Below are 19,182 nucleotides of genomic sequence, written 5' to 3'. Positions count from 1 at the left end.
CTAAACTTGGAACACCTAGGTCTTTGAATCCAGGGCCCTTAGCCACCACACTAGACTATTTTCATTTATAAGGTGCTTTCACAGACATCATTTATCTTCAAAGTAACCCTATGAGAAAAGTAAGGCAAGGATTTTTATTCTAAGTTTACAACTGATGGTTAGAAATCAAGTGATTTGTTCAAAGGCAACAACAGCAGTACCAAGAGAGACATTCTCGGTTCGAATCCAAAGTTTTTTTTTTTGTGGAAGCGTCCTGAACAAACTACTTTCTCTCTCTGTATTTAAATTTCTTCATCTATAAGCAAAGGGGAGGGAGACTATATTCATGGTTTTCAATTTTGTTTTAGCAATAAAATCTGTCCTCTTAACTGAAATCTTAAAGTGTGTGTGTGTTTGTGTGTGTGTGTGTGTGTGTGTGTGTATTTTCAACAAATAAAAACAGAGCTCTGGTTAAAAAACAAGCTGGGGGCCTAGAGACATATATGAACCCCTGCTTTCAATTTCCAGAAGTGGGTGCCTGTAGAGTGCAGTTTGAAAACCTCAGTATTAGGTGGTAAGTAATGACCTCTGGCATTTTAGAAGGCTCAGTGTATGAAGAAAAACATTTAGGCTGACTATGTAGGTAAGACTATGTAGGTAAGAAGGATATGAGTAACTTTTTTTTAAAAGATTTTATTTATTTACTTGACAGAGATCACAAGTAGGCAGAGAGGCAAGCAGGGCAGGGGGGGAGGAAGCAGGCTCCTCGCTGAGCAGAGAGCCCCATGTGGGGCTCCATCTCAAGACCCCGGGAGCCAAAGGCAAAGGCTTTAACCCACTGAGCCACCCAGGCGCCCCTTCCAAAGACTCTCTTAAGGGTCTTCTGAAATGAGTGGGAATGTTTTTGACTGTCATAATGACCAGAAAGCATCATTGTCATCAGGATCTGGAGCCCATGGATGCTAAATAGCCCACCAGGCAAATGACACTGTACAGATGCTGACTTATCCATCCAAAATGCCAAGGTACCTTCTGAGAAAGACTAGGGTAAACAGAAGGGGAGGAATGGGAAGAAAGAAAGGATAAATGGATAGAAATGGCAGGAGATGAAAGGGTGGCAAGTCCCTAAGAATCAGCCCTTTGGATCAATTCTGAGCCCAGGCGCCGACATCTAGATCTAACTGGGATAACTGGGATTTCCTGAAAGTGAACTTTTAGGGAGGAGGCTGAGATTTTTTTTTTTAAGGTTTTACTTATGTATCTATTTGTGAGAGAGAGAGAAGGTAGAGAGAGCATGCACGCATAAGCAGGGGGAGCAGCAGGCAGAGGGAGAAGCAAGCTCCCCATTGAGCAAGCAGACTGATCTGGGACTTGATTCCAGGACCCTGGGATCATGACCTGAGCCGATGGCAGACACTTAATTGACTGAGTGAGCCAGGCATCCCGGAGATCACTGTTGATGGTGGAGGTGATAACCTCAGAAATGACCTTGAATGTCCTGGTCTGCTCCCAGTGACAGAGTAACTAAACTACCTAGAAGGGACCCCAATATAGACTTTGGGCTTATGGTTTTGACAGTTCCCTTCAAACTAAGGGTGGACTCCTGAGGTTGCTTTCTTCTTTACTTTTTTTTTTTTTTTTGGTTTATAATTTCAATCAGCAATAATCACACCTCGGATAAACCTCATTGGCTACGATACTGCCACTGTGCAAAACTTTTTGGTTTATAATTAAAAAAAATTTTTTTTAGTAATTTCTTTTCAGTGTTCCAGAATTCATTGTTTATACACCACACCCAGTGCTCCATGCAATACATGCCCTCCATAATACCCACCACCAGGCTCACTCATCACCCCAACCCCTCCCCTCCAAAACCCTCAGTTTGTTTCTCAGAATCCACAGTCTCTCGTGCTTCATCTCCCCCTCCAATTTCCCCCAACTTACTTCTCCTCTCCATCTCCCCATGTCCTCCTCTTCTTTACCTTTAATTCCTAGGAACACTTTTATGCATCCTGCATTACTCTGGGAATAACCTGAGGGCAAGGGCTGTGGGTCCTCCTTTGAATTTGGATCCCCAAAGATAGGATATGTCCCTTCTGTTAAACTGGGGGTTTCCTCAAAGTGCCGCCAAGTCTCCTATTTTTGTTACTCCTCTCAGTCATCAAGAAAAACATCATGCCTAATTAACGTACCTGAGAGGAAAAAGATACCACGTGGCTAATCTTTACAGGAGCCATGGTGTGCCCAGCAGTTGTCCCAAGTCGGAGAAGAAATTACTTTCTCCCAAGATTTCTTCTGTCACCACTTTTTGCACTGCCTATGTTTTGGTCCCGTCAGCTTCCAGAAGAGAACAAATCTTCATCCTACTACTGAAGAAGAAAACAAAAGAAAAACAAAATTGTCCATGTCTGGTTCTCTGGTAATTTTTGCAGCAGTCAGTCAGACTGTTTCTGGTTCCCATGATGGACTTAAGGGGGCAGTGGGTGGGGAACAGATCTGGACCGGGGGTGAGATTCCAGCAAACGTGAAATGACTGGCATGCAAGCACCAGGAAACAGAGCGGCAAGTACTAAATATGTTAGCAAGGTAATATTTGTTCTATATGTAGGTTTGCTCTCCAGGGCACGAGTTATGCCTTAAATCATTTACCTTTACACCCCTAGAGCCTAGCACATAGTAAAAATACAACAAACGTTCAACTATATACACACAGGTCTATCAATTTTTGTCTTCCCTTTAAAATCAATCTTCTTAAATTTGTTTTTCATTGTTACTTCCTTATTAGGAATATTTAATAGCTTGCCAATGTATTCAAATCCCTTTTTACATGGTATGTACTTGATAAATATTAATGCAGCTTAGCCCCTCAAAGCATCTATAATGGAAAGCTCTATATTTTCTACTTTGTCTGCTCCTATTCCTTTCATCAGAGGATGTGTTTTACCTCTCATTGTTTTATTTAATATTGAAAGTTCATTATGGATATTGTACTTTGTCGTTTGCCAAAATTTTACAGAACATTTTAAATATATGCAAAAACACATGTTAATATAGTGGACTCTTACCCATCCATCACTTAGCTTCAACAATTCCTTAGCGAGAGGTATTTTAGAGTTGTCTGAATGCCTTTAGGTGGGATCTCTCTCCAAATATTTATACACTGCCCTTTTTATCCATGTTCGTTACCCATCTGGCTCCTGAGAATGTGTCCACGACCCCTGATAAATTCTTGGCCATAATGTTTGGTCTTCTTATTTCCTTCCCTGGCCCCTCAACCCCAATTCTCCCCCTCACCCCCATTTCGAAGACATCCTTCATGCCATTGCCTTTGTTTGGAATGCCTGTCAAATTGAATGCATCTTTGATGCTCAAATATCATCTCCACCTCAACCATCTCAAGCAATAGTTCCATCCTCTTGATTCTGTGTTGTAATTATCTGGGTATATATCTTATGTCCCTTGATCAACTGTAAACTCTTGGAGGACAGACTTCATGTCTAATTCATTTCTGTATCCTCAGTGTAACAGGGAGAAACAGATTAGCAAATGTCTGCTGAATGAATGACCATAAAAACTGAGCTCCAGTGAGCCAGCAGTCATGGAGTGTTCACAGTGGGGCAGACTGCTTTGACAGTGGTAATAGTTAGTGAAGGTCATCCAAAGGTCAAGCACTCTTCACAGGTCATATTCAGTATGGTGCCATAGCTTTAAAGAGAGAAAAAGGTAAGATGAGTCCTGAGTCACCTCTCCAGGCCTTCAGATTAAGAGTTGTTTATTCCCACTAAAGGAACTCACTGAACTTCAACAATTTTTCCCACTCTCTGCATACGGGGATACATTGGATATATAAAAATAAATGATATGGTCTCTGTTTTGGAGGAATTCCCAGTATACATTTGTGATTTGATGTGAAAACTCTACCATCTCTCATCATTAACATACAGAGGACTGACTTGGCCAGCCCCAAAATACACCCTAGGCTTGGAGACCCGGAAGCTGTCAATCTTGGATATTTTATTTAGTTAATATTTTGGGGGTGTCGGGGCGCCTGGGTGGCTCAGTGGGTTAAGCCGCTGCCTTCGGCTCAGGTCATGATCTCGGGGTCCTGGGATCGAGTCCCGCGTCGGGCTCTCTGCTCAGCAGGGAGCCTGCTTCCTCATCTCTCTCTCTCTCTCTGCCTGCCTCTCTGCCTACTTGTGATCTCTCTCTGTCAAATAAATAAATAAAATCTTAAAAAAAAAATATTTTGGGGGTGTCTAGTAGGTACCAGGCACTGTACTGGTACTGGATACACAGCGATGAGTAAGATATATACAATCTATTTCATGAAGATCATGGTTTATCAAATTGCTTGCAGCTCTCCAAGATTAAGTGCTTTCCAACCTCCTTGCACTTGTATATACTGTTGTTCTTTGTTTTTTTTTGCAATGGCATGCATGTTTACCCTGTTTTTCTCCCCACTAAGTAGTGAGTACTTTAAGGATGTGGATTTTTGTCTATGTTCATCATCTCTCACACCTCAGGGAGGTGCTGAAACACAGTAGGCATAAAGAGCCATTGAAAAGAATACTTTAGGGGCACCTGGGTGGCTCAGTGGGTTAAGCCTCTGCCTTCTGCTCAGGTCATGATCTCAGGGTCCTGGGATCGAACCCTGCATCGGGCTTTCTGCTCAGCAGGGAGCCTGCTTCCTCCTCTCTCTGCCTGCCTCTCTGCCTGTGATCTGTCTCTGCCAAAGAAATAAATAAAATCTTTTAAAAAAAATTGTAGAAAAGAATACTTTATTAAGTCAACATAATTCCATTCAGAATTTCAGCAGAAGTTTCTGGCAAACATGATAAACTCATTAACCAATAAAGGACCACAAATTCCTACAACAATTCTAAAAAGACAGATCAAGCAGATTACAGAAACAGACTCATATAAATGTGAATTTGCATCCTGTTGACTGTAAGATAGAATCATGAGTCTGTCAAAAAAAGATGAAGTAACAAGTGGTGTTCAAAAAATTGGTCCACTTATGAAGAAAAATAAAAGTAGATCCCTACCTCATAAAAATTATACTCAAGTGATCAAGTGATCAAAGATGGAAACATGAAAAATACCTTAAGGTAAAAAAAACAGGGTTAAGATAGAAAATAGAAATGACTGACTAGAAGAAGATACCTGCAACACATAAAAAACATATATTTAAAAATATATATTTTTAAATATTATAAAAATATATATTTAAAAATATATTTAAAAAAATATATTTTTAAATATTATAAATCAGTAGGAAAAGGGAAAACAATCCAATAGAAAACTGGAAAGAAGATAGAAATACAATTTACATAAGATTTGAATGACCAAGAATCCATATTTTAAAAAAGTCCTCATACTTTCTGGTAATAAGGAAATTGCAAGTACTTCTCTTCTAAGACCAGAAAAAATTAAAAAGTCTAAAAATGTAAAGGGTTGGCAATAACATGGGGAAACTGGCCCTCTCATAAACACTTCCAGCCCATCTTAATTTCAACTAGCTACATTCCAAGAATAGCCACATATGTGTGGCCTGTAGTTAACTTATTTGAACAGTGCAGTTCTAGAGGGATTCACATGTGTACAGACACATAAAGTATTTCTAATAGGAAAAACCATAAAGTTTTAAAGTTCATTAATTGAAGAATGGATAAATAGAATGGTAAAATACTATATACATTATATAATAGAATACTACCTAACAGCTAAAAGAAATGAATTAGATGTAAATATACATGAACATGGACACTTCTCAAAAAATATAGTGAAAGATTAAGTTACAGAATGATATAGAAAATAGCACTTATTTTAATAAAAAAACAAAATGAAATAATACAATTACATTGTGAATACACAGAATTTTTCTCAATGGACTGGGAGAATACCCAGCTAACTGAAAATAGTGTCTGAGAAAGATGAAAGAGTAATGGGTCTGAGAGTAGAAGACTCAAGTAAGTTCAACCTTTATCCGTATTATTTTATCTTTTTTAAAAATGAGGACGCAAAGAGATCATGATGTCAGTAGTCAATTTGGGGTGATTGAGTTATAAGGTATTTATTATATTCTCTGTATTGTTTCACATAATAAAGTAATTCCCCCTTTAAGTAAATAAGATGCCTGTAGATGTAAATATTACCCTGTAACTTCCTGTTGGTCCTAAAATAAAGTTGACAGGCACTGCATTGTGAGTCCACTGGTCATCCTAGCACTATTCTCCCGATGATCCAGCTGGGCTACCCACGGGGTAAGTGTGCAGGGGCCATAGGTTTGTATGGTGTTGGGTGCGGATGTACCGATAAGAAGGGGATGGAAATGAGTTAGGAAGCTTTAAGTTGGGGTGCAGCACAGAGAGAATAAGGTGTATGGGCGGGGGTAAAGATAGGGGCTGCGCAAGCACGATGTGTGGTGGGAAAGAGTACGGAGATTTGTAAAGCGACCCTAAGGCGTGAGAGCGCAACAGCAGATTGGGAGCGGTGGAGGTGCCGCAAGGCTCTTCTCTCAGGTTCAGGAGGCTAAACCGCACAGCCGCTTCCCCCGCACCTCAGAATGCGCTGTTCTGTACATTCCTTGACGTCCACCCATTCTCGGCAACTCCCCTCCCCATCAACAACCCCCGCAAAGCCCCTCACCCGGGACAATGGACCTCGAAGAGCCACCGCTGCCTCAGATCCTGGACCACAAACCCATTCTCCCGCCAATCCGGCCCTCTGACCTCCGCCTTCTGACCTGGAGCACGACTCTTACGCCACCCCAAGTCCCGGAATGTGTTCTGTCGCCTCAGGAAGCCGCTGTTTCTGAAAGAGGACTCCCATCGAAGCAAGAAGACATTCGTGCGTAGCTATGTATATTTTATGTCTATTTGTAAATGAATATCTTACGCAAATTTTCACTCACTACAAATCTGTCCAGAGCGCAGAAGTTAAACTTCCGGGTCAGATTCAATACGTTCTGGGATATGTAGTCCTTAGCCTCCACGCTTCACTCCTTGGAGCTCAGAGTGAGGGAGCGTCGGGAAAGTTGACGGTTTAGAGACTCTTCTCTTTCGCTGTCCAAAGGGGAGAATTGGCGAAATATTTGCACTATAAATAATACAGGCCCAATTTCTCATTTCGCAAGAACCCTCCTCCACCTAAACTTGGAAGTGCCTGGAACCCGTCCCTCCCTGACCTTTAAAGAGTATCGGGTAGATGGTCTCTTAGTCCCAATCAGAGCTCCGCCTGTCTTGATGCCCCGCCCTCCTGCTGGAGCTTGAGCCGCCTATTGGCTAGGATCACTTGAGCGGCGGAAGCAGCTGGCTAGCACGGGGACGGAGGAGGGGTAGAGTTGTGAAGATGGCGGCAGTGGTGGAGGTGGAGGTTGGAGGAGTTGCTGCCGGGGAACGGGAGCTAGATGAGGTAAGAAGAGTTCAGAGTCAAGGAGGGAAGAGGCTTACCCTGAAACTGAAGGGAGGGGAGGAGAGGAATCGGGAGTAGGGTCCTAGGGGAGGCGGGACCCTGAGAGGGTAGGAGCCAAATGGGGGGCGGGTGCGCGGAGAGGGAAATCAGAGATACCCTGGACTCGGAGAGTCGGAGGCGGACATGGGGGTAGAAGACTTGCAGTAACCTCGAGGGTGGAGATGGAGGATAGGGAAGGAAGCCAGAGAGGATGGGGGCATTAAGATTTGAGGTATTACTTGGGGGTCCTAGGGTAGGACTGAAGGGCTGAGAGGTAGCTTGAGTCGGAGGGGCGTGGACTTCTGTAAGGGAAGGCCGGGCTTTAGCTGTGGGAGAGTCGCGTCTAGGTTTGGCGTGGGGGTTGGGGACGCGGACCGGGGAAGAGTGCTAATCTGCTAATATTATAGCATTATTTTTTACATAAGAACTATTTTATTTTTCCATACACTCTAGGACTTTGTACCTAGTGTACTTAGTAAAGTTTTGGGCACTGAATGGATGAACGAATGATCACATACCGGAATTCATCCATTCACTCATTTAACAAACGTTACATATCATCTTTGCGCTGAGTTCTGGGCTAAGTGCTAGGGACGTAGGGGCCTTCCCATTGACAAGGCCACAGCCTAGTGATGGGAGACACACAGGGAAGACTAGTCACTGCATCAGAGGTTTAATGATGGCACTGCAAAGAGGGGACCAGTTTAGTTTGGGCTAGGGAAGGGTTCTCAGAGGAACTGAGTCTTATGGGGTAAGTGATTCTCTATTTCTGGCTCCTTCTAAACGTATGAGTTCTTTGAGGATGAGCTCCTTAAGGATGTATGTCCCCTTTACCTGTTTAATAGGCATTTAACAACGGATGTATTTAATTACCAGTGGTCCTTGAGTCACTAGGAAGAAAGACACATTGAGTTTGGAAGGAATGAAGGGACAGCGCTGAGAAGTGAAGAGAAGGTGAGAAAGTAGAGGGAGATGATTTTGAGGCCAAAGGTACATTCAGAACAAGGGGTGTTTATGGCCTTTCACAGGATACAATATAGACAGCACAGAGGGATGGGAGGAAGGAGATTGATTGTCAGGAATGGAATCCAGGGGATCTCTGGGGGATCAGAATCTTAGAGGCTTTGGGGTGGGTGATTGGGGAAGTCTGGGGGAGAGGCTCAGAAAGGGAGTAGAAGTGGACTTGAGAAGTCAAGACTGTTGCTTTGTCGTGGGATGACTTGGTGGATTTGTTGATTGGGATCATTAAGGTGGCAGGAGACTGAGTACCTGACAGGTGGTTAGAATGGGGGGAGATTTTTTTTTTTTTAAGATTATTTATTTATTTATTTGACAGAGAGAGAGATCACAAGTAGGCAGAGAGTGGGGGGAGATTTTTAAGAACCATTTTAGACCCATAGCTCCCAGCCATTAGAGGTGTTTAGATGCCACTTGGTGACATGGGGTGGTTGTGGAAATGACCTCCGAGGCCCCTTACAGCTTTAAGTTTCTTTGATTACAGTTGGCTGTGATTCAGTGAGATACATTTCAAAGCGCCATGGAAAAAGGAAATACAGTATTGAAGTTATTACATATAGTTTGTTAGTTATGAGTTCTTATTTGAGAGAGGCAATTTCAGTTACATATATCAGGGTTCGTTGAGGTAAAGAGCTAAAGAATTAGCAAAGGAGAAAAGAAAATGTAAGAAAAGAACTTCCAAGTTTTGATGTAAGACATTTTTGATTTTTGCTTCTTACTTTTTCTTTCATTATGTTTCAAGAACTTAAGAGCTTCTAGTTGTATAATAAGCTTATTATGAGTGTATTATATAGACTTAGAGTGTCATGCCTGGAGGTCAGCTTTATGTTTAAACGCTAGCACCCATCCCCGAAACTTCTGTTATTTTTTACTGAGAAAGAATATAATCTGTGGTCTGGAAATTCTATATGGACTGTTTCTGTTTTTTTTTGTGTTTGAGGAGATAACTCTGAGAAGTAGGAACAGCCAGTTAACCCTTCAAACGCCCTCGCCCTAAACAAAGAAAAAAAAAACAGGGGTTTGGTCTGGCAGACTTTATAGTTTATGTAATACTAGAGTCTACCCAGCTGTTTCTTTGCAGCCTTAGCTAGTAAAGAAAAAGGTGAAAGCCATTCTTACAATTTTAAGGATGGAGGATTACTGTGTGTTATACACTGGCAATTCAAAGGTAAGACAGAATCTTTACCAACTTAGTGTAAGGAAGAGATATGTAAATAGCTCTGTAGTGCTAGATAATTGTTATAATGGAAGTGTGTGAAAAATTCAGTGGGGCAAGCACTTGAGTCTGCTAGGGATAGTCAGTGAAATCTTTGTGATAGAGATGGATTTTGAGCTGAAAAAATAAAGGTTGGGTTTACAAAGAAGTAGTGACTTGCATATGGTGTCAGAGTTGTCTCCCTGTAGCCCTTTCTGTTTTGTAGAGAGACTCCTGTAGGGCCCAGATAACCGTAATGGATAGCCTAACTAAGCTGCAGTTGGTGCTCTTTGCCGCTTCTTTGGAAAGATTGCACATGCTGTGGTTTTGTTCTTCAGGATATTGTACCCGTGTTTTCCAATATCACATATCTTTAGTATGATAAGTGATCTGGAATAGCAGTCATCAGTTCATTTCTTTCCTCTTTTATCTTTTCATTATATGTTTCTCTAGTAATTGAGGTAATTTAGGCTATGCTAAGTGCTTCTCTTGTGTTGCAGGAGTGTATGGAAAAGAGGGTTTAGGAAATGATCTACTGGTGGAAAAGGTTACTGTTTATTGAGTCCTTACCATTAACCAGGCTGTGTTTAAAGTCCTTTACTTGCATTATCTCATTCATTACTAAGAGCAGCCCTGTGAGTTAGGTGGTATTAATTGCATTTTATACAGGAGGAGAGTAAGGCTAAAGAGATTGGAGTAACTTTTGTAGGATTCCACAGATGTGAGCTGGGAGGTGTAAATTCGAACTCAGGTCTGCTTGTGCTATCCTGAGCTTATCCCATACTGTAAGGAGCACCTTGGTTCCATTTCTCTGATTTTTATGCTCTGGGGATCAGTAATTAAAACTGTATGGTCTTAGGATCTCATGTAAAAATTGATACAGTATATTTCGTAAGTGACTGTGATTCCAAAGAGTATTTTGAGTCTCACAGTTGTGACAGTAATTTTATTAGTATTCCCTACTTATGATCAAGAAAGTTGAGGTTCAGTAAGATCAGATCAGAAAGTTGAGAATGCTAAGGATCTAACAACTACTATGTGGTATCGCTAAGATTTAAACCCAATTTTTCCCTCACATTCCAAAGTATTTGTTTCCCCTTAGTTTAAAGACCTAAACTGTAGGGCGCCTGGGTGGCTCAGTTGGTTGGGCGACTGCCTTCAGCTTAGGTCATGATCCCGGAGGCTCGGGATCAAGTCCCACATCAGACTCCCTGCTTGGTGGGGAGTCTGCTTCTCCCTCTGACCCTCCCCCTTTTTGTGCTCTCGCTCTCATTCTCTCTAATAAATAAATAAATAAAATCTTAAAAAAAAAAAAAAAAGACCTAAACTGCAAACTCATTTAAGCAAGTAAACTGCCCCTTTCTTTATGTCCATAAGTTTCATCTCCAAAACATGAAGTAGCCTTTCATTCCTGAGAGGTGTAAAGGTTTAACCAAAGGAATATTTTTCTACACAGGTTCTTTAATTTACTAATAATTTGACTCTGCTGGACCCATCCCACCCGACCCTCACCCCCATGGGAAGAGTGATTAGCTTAGTGGTATTTAGGGAGATGAGAGTGGGTCTAGCCAGCTCAGGCTAGGTATTAAATAGGCTGTGATAACTGGTTAGACTCAGTTGTTGCTCTCAACTTGCCAAACCACATGGTGCTGGGGGATATTAGTGGGATAAATCATGGTTATGAGATAGGTGGCTCAGAAGCAGACCCACTCCTGGAGCCATGAATTCCTCCTGGAAGGTGTAAATGGCCAACCTCAGAGAGGAACTGGAGGCATCATTTTGGCACCGAGAGCTGGCTTGGGATGTAAGGTAGAAAAAACATGTCAACATCCAGTCAGTGCCAGCCGGCCTGCCTGGCCAGTGCCTAGGAATTCTGGATTTGTCTACTCCCATTGCTTGTTCATCTGCCAGAATGATGTGATCTGCAGATCAGTGAGTAGTTTCTGGCTCAAGTTCAAAGCAAGTATCCCAGTCTATAACTAACTTGAAGTATTGCTGCCTCAGATGTGTAATTTACCTCATTTGGGCCCTATTTTGTTCTTGTTAGAATAGGAGATTGAACTAGATTGGTGGTGTTTAAACCTTTATTTACCACAATACCTTTTATTCAAGCAAAATCTCACTTTGAAACCTTGGGGTTTGTGAGGGGACTCAGAACCCCTCAAGGTGTCTCAAGACACACTTTGATAATCAGGGAGCTCTCTTTTACTGTCCACTGATTGGATGACCCTACTCTTTGTTCCTTCAGTTCCACCCCCACCCCCCGTACATCCTCTAGCCCATGCCTATCAAGGATTATTTTGTCCGTCTTCCCCACCAGATTCTTAGCTATAAGAGAGAGCAGAGTCCAAACCTGTCTTGCTCATTGTTGTAGTTCCTTCCCTCAGCATGCTGTGTGGCAGACAACAGGCTCCTACTCAGAGTTGGATAATTATTATTTTTGAATAATAGTAATAATAGCTACCAGTTAGTGAAAGTTTGTGATGTGCCAGTTCCTCTGCTTAGTAGTACGTGAGTTTTTGTTTTTGATTGACTGTTTACAATATCCCTATGAGAATTGAACTATTGGACTAAGTCATGTTTAAAACTCTTTCTGGTTCTAACATACTGTGCACCATGTTTCTGGTTACTGCCAGGTTGGTATTGGTGCCTAGGTGTCTGCCTAGAATGCCTGTTCTTTCCCTCTGTTGTGTTTCTAAATCTGCCTGTACTTAAGGTTCTAGCCCAAGGCTGTCCTGACTTCCAGAACTAATCTGATCTACACTGATTTCTTCTTTCCCTGCCTTGGATGGTTTTCTCTGTGTTCATTTATAAACTCATCAACCTTTTTTGAAGCACCTTCTGTGTGCCAGGCACAGTGCTATGCTTAAGGATACCAAGATGGAGAAGGTGTGATAATTGCCTTCATGGAGTTCATGGATTAGCATAAGAAGAGAAAGACTGATAAATAAGTACAAAAACATGTCACAGGTGATGTGCTAGCCAATAGATGTGGTGGGTACATCAAGGAGGAAGTGGCAGTTATGTCATATCTCCTCTTCCCAGCTTGACTGGTAAACCCCTAACAGGGAGGCTGTAGAAATCCCTCGCTTCCTCAAAGTAGTAATCACTGCTTTGTTTTGTTTTTGTTTTTGTTTTTCCTCCTGTGGGTCTCTCCCTATAGACATTTGATAAATGTTCCTTGTTTCCAGGGGTTTTCCTCTCTAGAGATATTTGGCCAAAGCCAAGGTTTTACTGAGGGATTGAGGTGTGTATGACTGATGTTTAATCTGGGATATCTGACCATTTTTCTTTGGGTTATTTTAAGGCATATAAAATGAGAACTAGCATAGTGTGATGGGGGAAAAACAGTAATAAACAATACACCTGGGTTCTAGACTAGGAATAGCCTATTTGTTTTATCTCAGAGACAGCCAAATGATAGTAGATGCTTGGAAGGCTGTGTTGAGGAGGATTCTGAGACCGGGGCTCAGCAGGTAAGTGCTGAAGTTGAAATAAGATAATACTTAGTCTGTGCCAGGTCCTGTGCCGAGTGTTTTATATGCATTATCTAACTTAATACCAAAACCTTACAGTAGGTACTGTTATGAATATCTCCATTCTACAGATGCAGAAACTGAGGTATAGAGAATTTAAGTAACTTGCCCAATGTTATACAACTGGATAAGTAACAGAGCTGGGGTTCAAATCCAAAACAACTCCAGCTCCTCTGCTCTTAACCACGCTGGGCATTGTGAGTACTGTGTTCTTTTATATTGTCCTACACTGGACATTTTTGTGTAAGTATGTGACTTCATTTACAGAGGTAATTTGACTGGGGTCATGCATTTGTCTATCTCCTGTGACATTCGGTTCTCCTTGAAAGCCCTATCCATCCTCATATAACTGGTGCCTGGCAAAGAGTATGATTCAATAAATGCTTGAAGATTGAATTCATGAAAGATTTCAACCTCTCTGTGCCTCACTTCTCCATCTGTGAAATGACATGTTTGGACTTAGAGGATGTTTTAGAGATCTCTTGCTGCTTTGCAAGTCCTGGATCCTAGTATTTTACTCTGCCTGTGTTCCCTACAGTTCCTAATGACTGACTGACTTAATGAATGTCTAATTATTATTATTATTATTATTATTTTTTAAAGATTTTATTTATTTATTTGAGAGAGAGAGACAGTGAGAGAGAGCATGAGCGAGGAGAAGGTCAGAGAGCGAAGCAGACTCCCCATGGAGCTGGGAGCCTGATGTGGGACTCGATCCCGGGACTCCAGGATCACGCCCTGAGCCGAAGGCAGTCGTCCAACCAACTGAGCCACCCAGGCGTCCCTGAATGTCTAATTATTGTTAATAATTTGTGGCAATAGGGGCACCTGGGGGCTCAGTGGGTTAAAGCCTCTGCCTTCGGCTTGGGTCATGATCTCAGGGTCCTGGGATCAAGCCCCACATCAGGCTCTCTGCTCAGCAGGGAGCCTGCTTCCCCCTTCCCTCTCTGCCTGCCTCTCTGCCTACTTGTGATCTCTGTCAAATAAATAAATAAAAAATCTTAAAAAAAATAATTTGTGGTAATAATACTAAGTGGAGAGAAGGAAAAAATGGTGATAGGGAAGTTGTGGACAAAAAAGGCCTGACTTCAGAATGTAGTCAGAATCTCATACTTTGGCAGATACCCTGTCTGCAGACAGTGTTTCCCATTACAACTCCTATCCCCAGCTTACTCTTGCTTTTTGCTAGTCACTTTTTGATTAAGCTTATATTTTAATAACTCATCTACTTCCAGAAGGAATTTAAGGTGTTATCTGGTCAATAAAGGGAGATAGGAGAGAGAGGAGGAAAGGATGAAGAGAAATGTTCTAACTCCTTGAATGCAGCGATTGTCTTTCTTTGTTTACCGAGTGGTTGGCACATAGCAGACAACAGTATATTTATTGCGTATATGATGGGGTTGCCTGGGTGGCTTCAGTCAGTTAAGCTCTGACTCTTGATCTCAGGGTAATGAGTTCAAGCCCCATGTTGGGCTTTACACTAGGCTTGGAGCCTACTTAAAAAAAAAAAAAAAAAAAGGTATCATAAATATGAATTCTCATAGGTGTTAGTTGTGCTCAGGAAGAGGGAAATAATGACTCAATAGCAAAGGTTACCTGACATGCTTAACTGTCTGTTTTTGAAGTAACATAGTATCACCTGATAGCATTTGCTTTTGAACTGCTTATGAAGCATTTTCGTTTGTAATTAATAATGTATTGCTCTTTACCAATCAGTCATTGGCAGAGAATCTAAGGACTTGCTCTCTGCCCCATAGTAGTACCCTATATAGATTTCTGTCAACTTTTACCATTTTATATTGTTCATCTCCCTGATTAGGCAGTGAATTCCTAGAGGGGACAACCATATCATTTTTCGTCTGTGTTCCTAGCACCTAGTCTCTCATAGTGGCTAGCATAGAGTAGATATTCAAATGTTTATTGCACTTGAATCTTAAATCTAGTCCTTCACTCAAGTCAAACATCCCCAGCAAGTGATCATTCCCAGTCTATATTTAAACCCCTCTAATGATAGGGAGCTTTTTCCCCGTGGTCAGTCTATTCCCTCTTTGAATACCTCTGTTGCAGTTTTCTTCAAATTGGGCTAGAATTCTTATTTCTGTAGCTTCAACTTTTTAGTACTCATTCCTTTTCCTAGATCCTGCTTCTTTGCCTTGTTGGCCCATGGAAGCACATGCAAGCACAGGCACTGCCAGAGGATGCCTCTGGGATGTGTAGGCTCAAACCTACATGGGGCTGTTTGTCTTGAAAGGTACTCCATAAAAGCCAACCCAAGATAATCCATCTGCCATCCTGCCTTATCTCCACTTTATTTCTTTGTGTTTTCCCTTCTTGAATTCGCTTGTTCTTTTTTTGGCTCCTCAGAGGGAAATCTGTAGGTAAACATAAACTCATTAGTTCTCTGTACAGTGCAGCTTTCTCAAGGGAATGCTGAGTTATGGCCATGAGGCTTTTGGCCCCGGGCAACTAGGGAGAAAACAGTGGGGAAAGACCAAGTGGTGGTGGGGACAACACGGGACCCAAGACGGAGAGCATAAGCATAAGCCTGCCAAGGTTTGTGTTCCCTTTCTTCTCCTTCCCTAGTAGGGTGTTCTCAATAACTTAATGTATCTGTTACTTAAGAGGACTCCAGGGACATTTTACTCCCCATTGTCCATAGGATTGAGCCTAATCTCTTCTTGAGTCTGTCAGTTAGCACCCTGCAGAAACAGTTTTTTTCTTTTGCTCTAATGATAACAATAGCTAACCTTTTTTTTTTTTTTCCTGAAGTTTGTTTTTTTTTTTTTCCCAATTTATTTATTTTCAGAAAAACAGTATTCATTATTTTTTCACCACACCCAGTGCTCCATGCAAGCCGTGCCCTCTATAATACCCACCACCTGGTACCCCAACCTCCCACCCCCCCGCCACTTCAAACCCCTCAGATTGTTTTTCAGAGTCCATAGTCTCTCATGGTTCATCTCCCCTTCCAATTTACCCAAAAGCACATACCCTCCCCAATGTCCATAACCCCACCCCCCTTCTCCCAACCCCCCTCCCCCCAGCAACCCACAGTTTGTTTCGTGAGATTAAGAGTCACTTATGGTTTGTCTCCCTCCCTATCCCATCTTGTTTCATGGATTCTTCTCCTACCCACTTAAGCCCCCATGTTGCATCACCACTCCCTCATATCAGGGAGATCATATGATAGTTGTCTTTCTCCGCTTGACTTATTTCGCTAAGCATGATACGCTCTAGTTCCATCCATGTTGTCGCAAATGGCAAGATTTCGTTTCTTTTGATGGCTAATAGCTAACCTTTTTAGTGCATGCTGTGTACCAGGCACTATAATAAGCATTTTACATGACATTAGTTCTTTTCTGTTTTAATGCTATTATTATGCTCATTTTCTAGATGAAAAAAACAGAGACCCAGTTAAGTAATTTTAATTTATTCAAGATTGCCTAGGTTGTAAGTGGAGGTAGGATTTGAACTTGGCTGTAGGACTCCATGATCTCTATTGCTGGAGTACTCTATAACAGGGAGTCACTATTCACCACATCTTTATTGAGCATTTATATTATGCCAGATATTCTGTTTGGTCTTGGAAATTCATGAATGGATAATGAGACAATCTCTGCTCCAGAAGAGTTCATGGTCTAGTTGGGGAGGAACACATCAAGTAAGAATGACAATATAGTATAATGAGTAGTTATATACAAGGTTCCACGGGTACATGGATGGAGCGTGTAAGTGTATTTGGGAGAGTTGGAGAAAACTTAAGAGAGGATATGACATTGGGCTGATTCTTAAAGGAGGGGTAAAAGTTTACCATATGAATAGGAGGCCAATTTACACCAAGGTAAGTAAAATCACATATGTGGAAGAATGGAGGCATGGACTCTCTGATCCTGAAATATATTATTCTTCACTACTAAAACATTTGTTGATAACCGCTTGCTTTGGGCAAGGCGCTGTGTTAAGCACTTGGGTTGAGAGAAAAGATGCTAGATCATGTTTCTGGCTTTTAAGGAGCTTACAGTTCTGTTAGAAATTAGGACATGTAGTGCAGTTGGAAAGATATTGACTATAATTATAAAATCTGAGGTCTTAATTACCTTATTAGACAAAACAAAGTACTATTGGGGAAGTAAATCCCTTCTCATTGATTTGGTTAGGGAAGACTTCATGGAGAGGGAGCCCTCTGAGCTGGACCTTAATGGATGGTTTAAATATCACTAGAGAGAGAACAGCAGGAATAAAGGCCCCTAAGTAAATGTGAAAAAGAAGGGTATATTTGGAGATCATCAAGTAGGTGAGGGTTAAGTACTAGATCTAGAAACACAGGTTGGGGGCAACATAAGGTTGATTTTGAATGCCCACTGAGGAGTTAAGATGGGTTTATTCATTCCTTCTGTCATCAATTATTGAGTGTTTATATATGCCAAATACTGTGCAGGGGACACAAAGATGAAGACCTGGTTCCTGCTCTCAGGGGCTGATAGTCACGTAGGGGAAGACAAGACATGGAAACAAATAATTGTGGTATAGTGTAAGTGGTGTTATACACCATGGTGACCCAAAGAAGGGAGTGATTAACTCTGCTTAGGGGAATCATTAAAGACTTTACAGAGAAGATGCTTGAGTTTGTTCTTAGTAAAATTTGAGTTCAATAGATGGAGTCTGTGAGGTAGGAAAGAGCAGTCCAGCAAATTGCAAACATATGCAAAGATTTGCAGGCATTAAACAACATGGAACATTCTGGGAGCTGAAAGAATTTCTGTATAGCTGAAGTATAGGCTAAATGTAGGGGAATAACGGTGAGTGTTAAGGTTGGAGAAGCGTTTATAACAACATGCTGAGAAGCTTGGGCTTGTAGCATGTTCAGATCTATGTCTCAGAATGATCAAGCCTGATGGAAATGTAGAGGTTATTTTTGGAGGGATCAGATTGGGGAAAGAAGAAATTAGTTGGGGGTACTTAAGTAGCTAGGAGATAATGAGGATCTGAGCAAAAGTAAAGGCAGTGAAGGTGGAGAAAAGTGAGCAGCTATAAAAATACTAAATAGCAGTGCTTCCAGTTATTTTTTTGTGCTTTTCGTTTACCTCCCTTATTCATTCACTCACACATTCATCAAGCATTTATTAAATATGTCGTCTGTATTGTTCATTCAGTCTTTCCTTCTTGAAATACTTGTGCCTTCAATATGACAGGCATTTTTCTAGGTCCTGGTAACTCTGCAATGAACAAGACAACCAAGGTCCTTGCTCTTGTGAAGTTTACTTTCTAATGGGGGCATGCAGATAACAAAAAGGTAACTCCAAATGGTGACAGGTCCTCTGAGAAAAGTAGGGTGATGTGATAGAGAACAACTAGGAGAGGTTATGAAAAGCCTATGAGGTGACATTTGAACCAACACCTGAATGAGGAAGACCTAGCAGTTTGAAGATTTGGAAGCAGACATGTGTCAAGTGGAGGGAGAAGTACAAGTCATGGAATGAGTTAGGCATGTTTTGGGACCAAAGTGAGAGCCAGTGTGTCTGAATCATCATCTGAATCGAAGGGAAAAAAGTACCAGTGAGGTCAGGGAGTATGGCAGTCAGATATGTAAGGCCTCATAGATGCTGCTAAACACATTGAATTTTACTGAGAATACAATGAAAAAGATTTTGAGTAGTTTGAAAGATGGGAGTGAGGTGAGCCGGTTTGCATCTTTTTTTTGAAGATTTATTTAGGGCACCTGAGAAAGCATGAGGGAGGAGCAGAGAGAGGGAGAGGAAGAGAATCCCAAGCAGAACCCGAGGCGGGTCTGGATCTTAAGACCCTGAGATACTGACCTGAGCTGAAGGCACTGGACCGGCTGAGATGGGCAGGCTCCCCTACTGGTTTCCATTTAAAAAAGATCTTTCTGGCTACTTTGAGTAGAATGAATTGTAGACAGACATTCAAGGAGAGCAGTTAGGAGACTTGCAGTAGTTCAGGTGAGAGAGGATAGTGTTAGGGGTGTGATAGCAGAGATGATGA

The 19,182-nt window shown here is 41.6% G+C and overlaps 2 protein-coding genes and 1 pseudogene across 2 annotated transcripts in view; 1 reads left to right on the top strand and 2 right to left on the bottom strand.

Moving 5' to 3' along the window:
• The window catches only part of XNDC1N (XRCC1 N-terminal domain containing 1, N-terminal like), a 39,468-nt gene extending 32,319 nt beyond the window's left edge, over window positions 1–7,149 (bottom strand). The window contains 2 exon segments of the mRNA XM_044258615.1: window positions 2,172–2,348; window positions 6,725–7,149. Of these exon segments, the coding sequence (XP_044114550.1) occupies window positions 2,172–2,216 (45 nt within the window). The 5' untranslated portion in view covers window positions 2,217–2,348; window positions 6,725–7,149.
• LOC122914738 lies at window positions 1,614–1,696 on the bottom strand (annotated as a pseudogene).
• Window positions 7,150–7,299: 150 nt separating the features above from the next.
• The window catches only part of RNF121 (ring finger protein 121), an 88,102-nt gene continuing 76,219 nt past the window's right edge, over window positions 7,300–19,182 (top strand). Inside the window, exon 1 of the mRNA XM_044258616.1 lies at window positions 7,300–7,392. Within this exon, the coding sequence (XP_044114551.1) occupies window positions 7,330–7,392 (63 nt within the window). The 5' untranslated portion in view covers window positions 7,300–7,329. The remainder of the gene's footprint in view (window positions 7,393–19,182) is intronic.

This window comes from Neovison vison, chromosome 7 (assembly GCF_020171115.1).
Source record: "Neovison vison isolate M4711 chromosome 7, ASM_NN_V1, whole genome shotgun sequence".
Lineage (NCBI taxonomy): Eukaryota > Metazoa > Chordata > Mammalia > Carnivora > Mustelidae > Neogale > Neogale vison.
The sequence above is the reverse complement of the archived record's forward strand: the minus strand, read 5'-3'. Positions and strand labels throughout refer to the sequence as shown.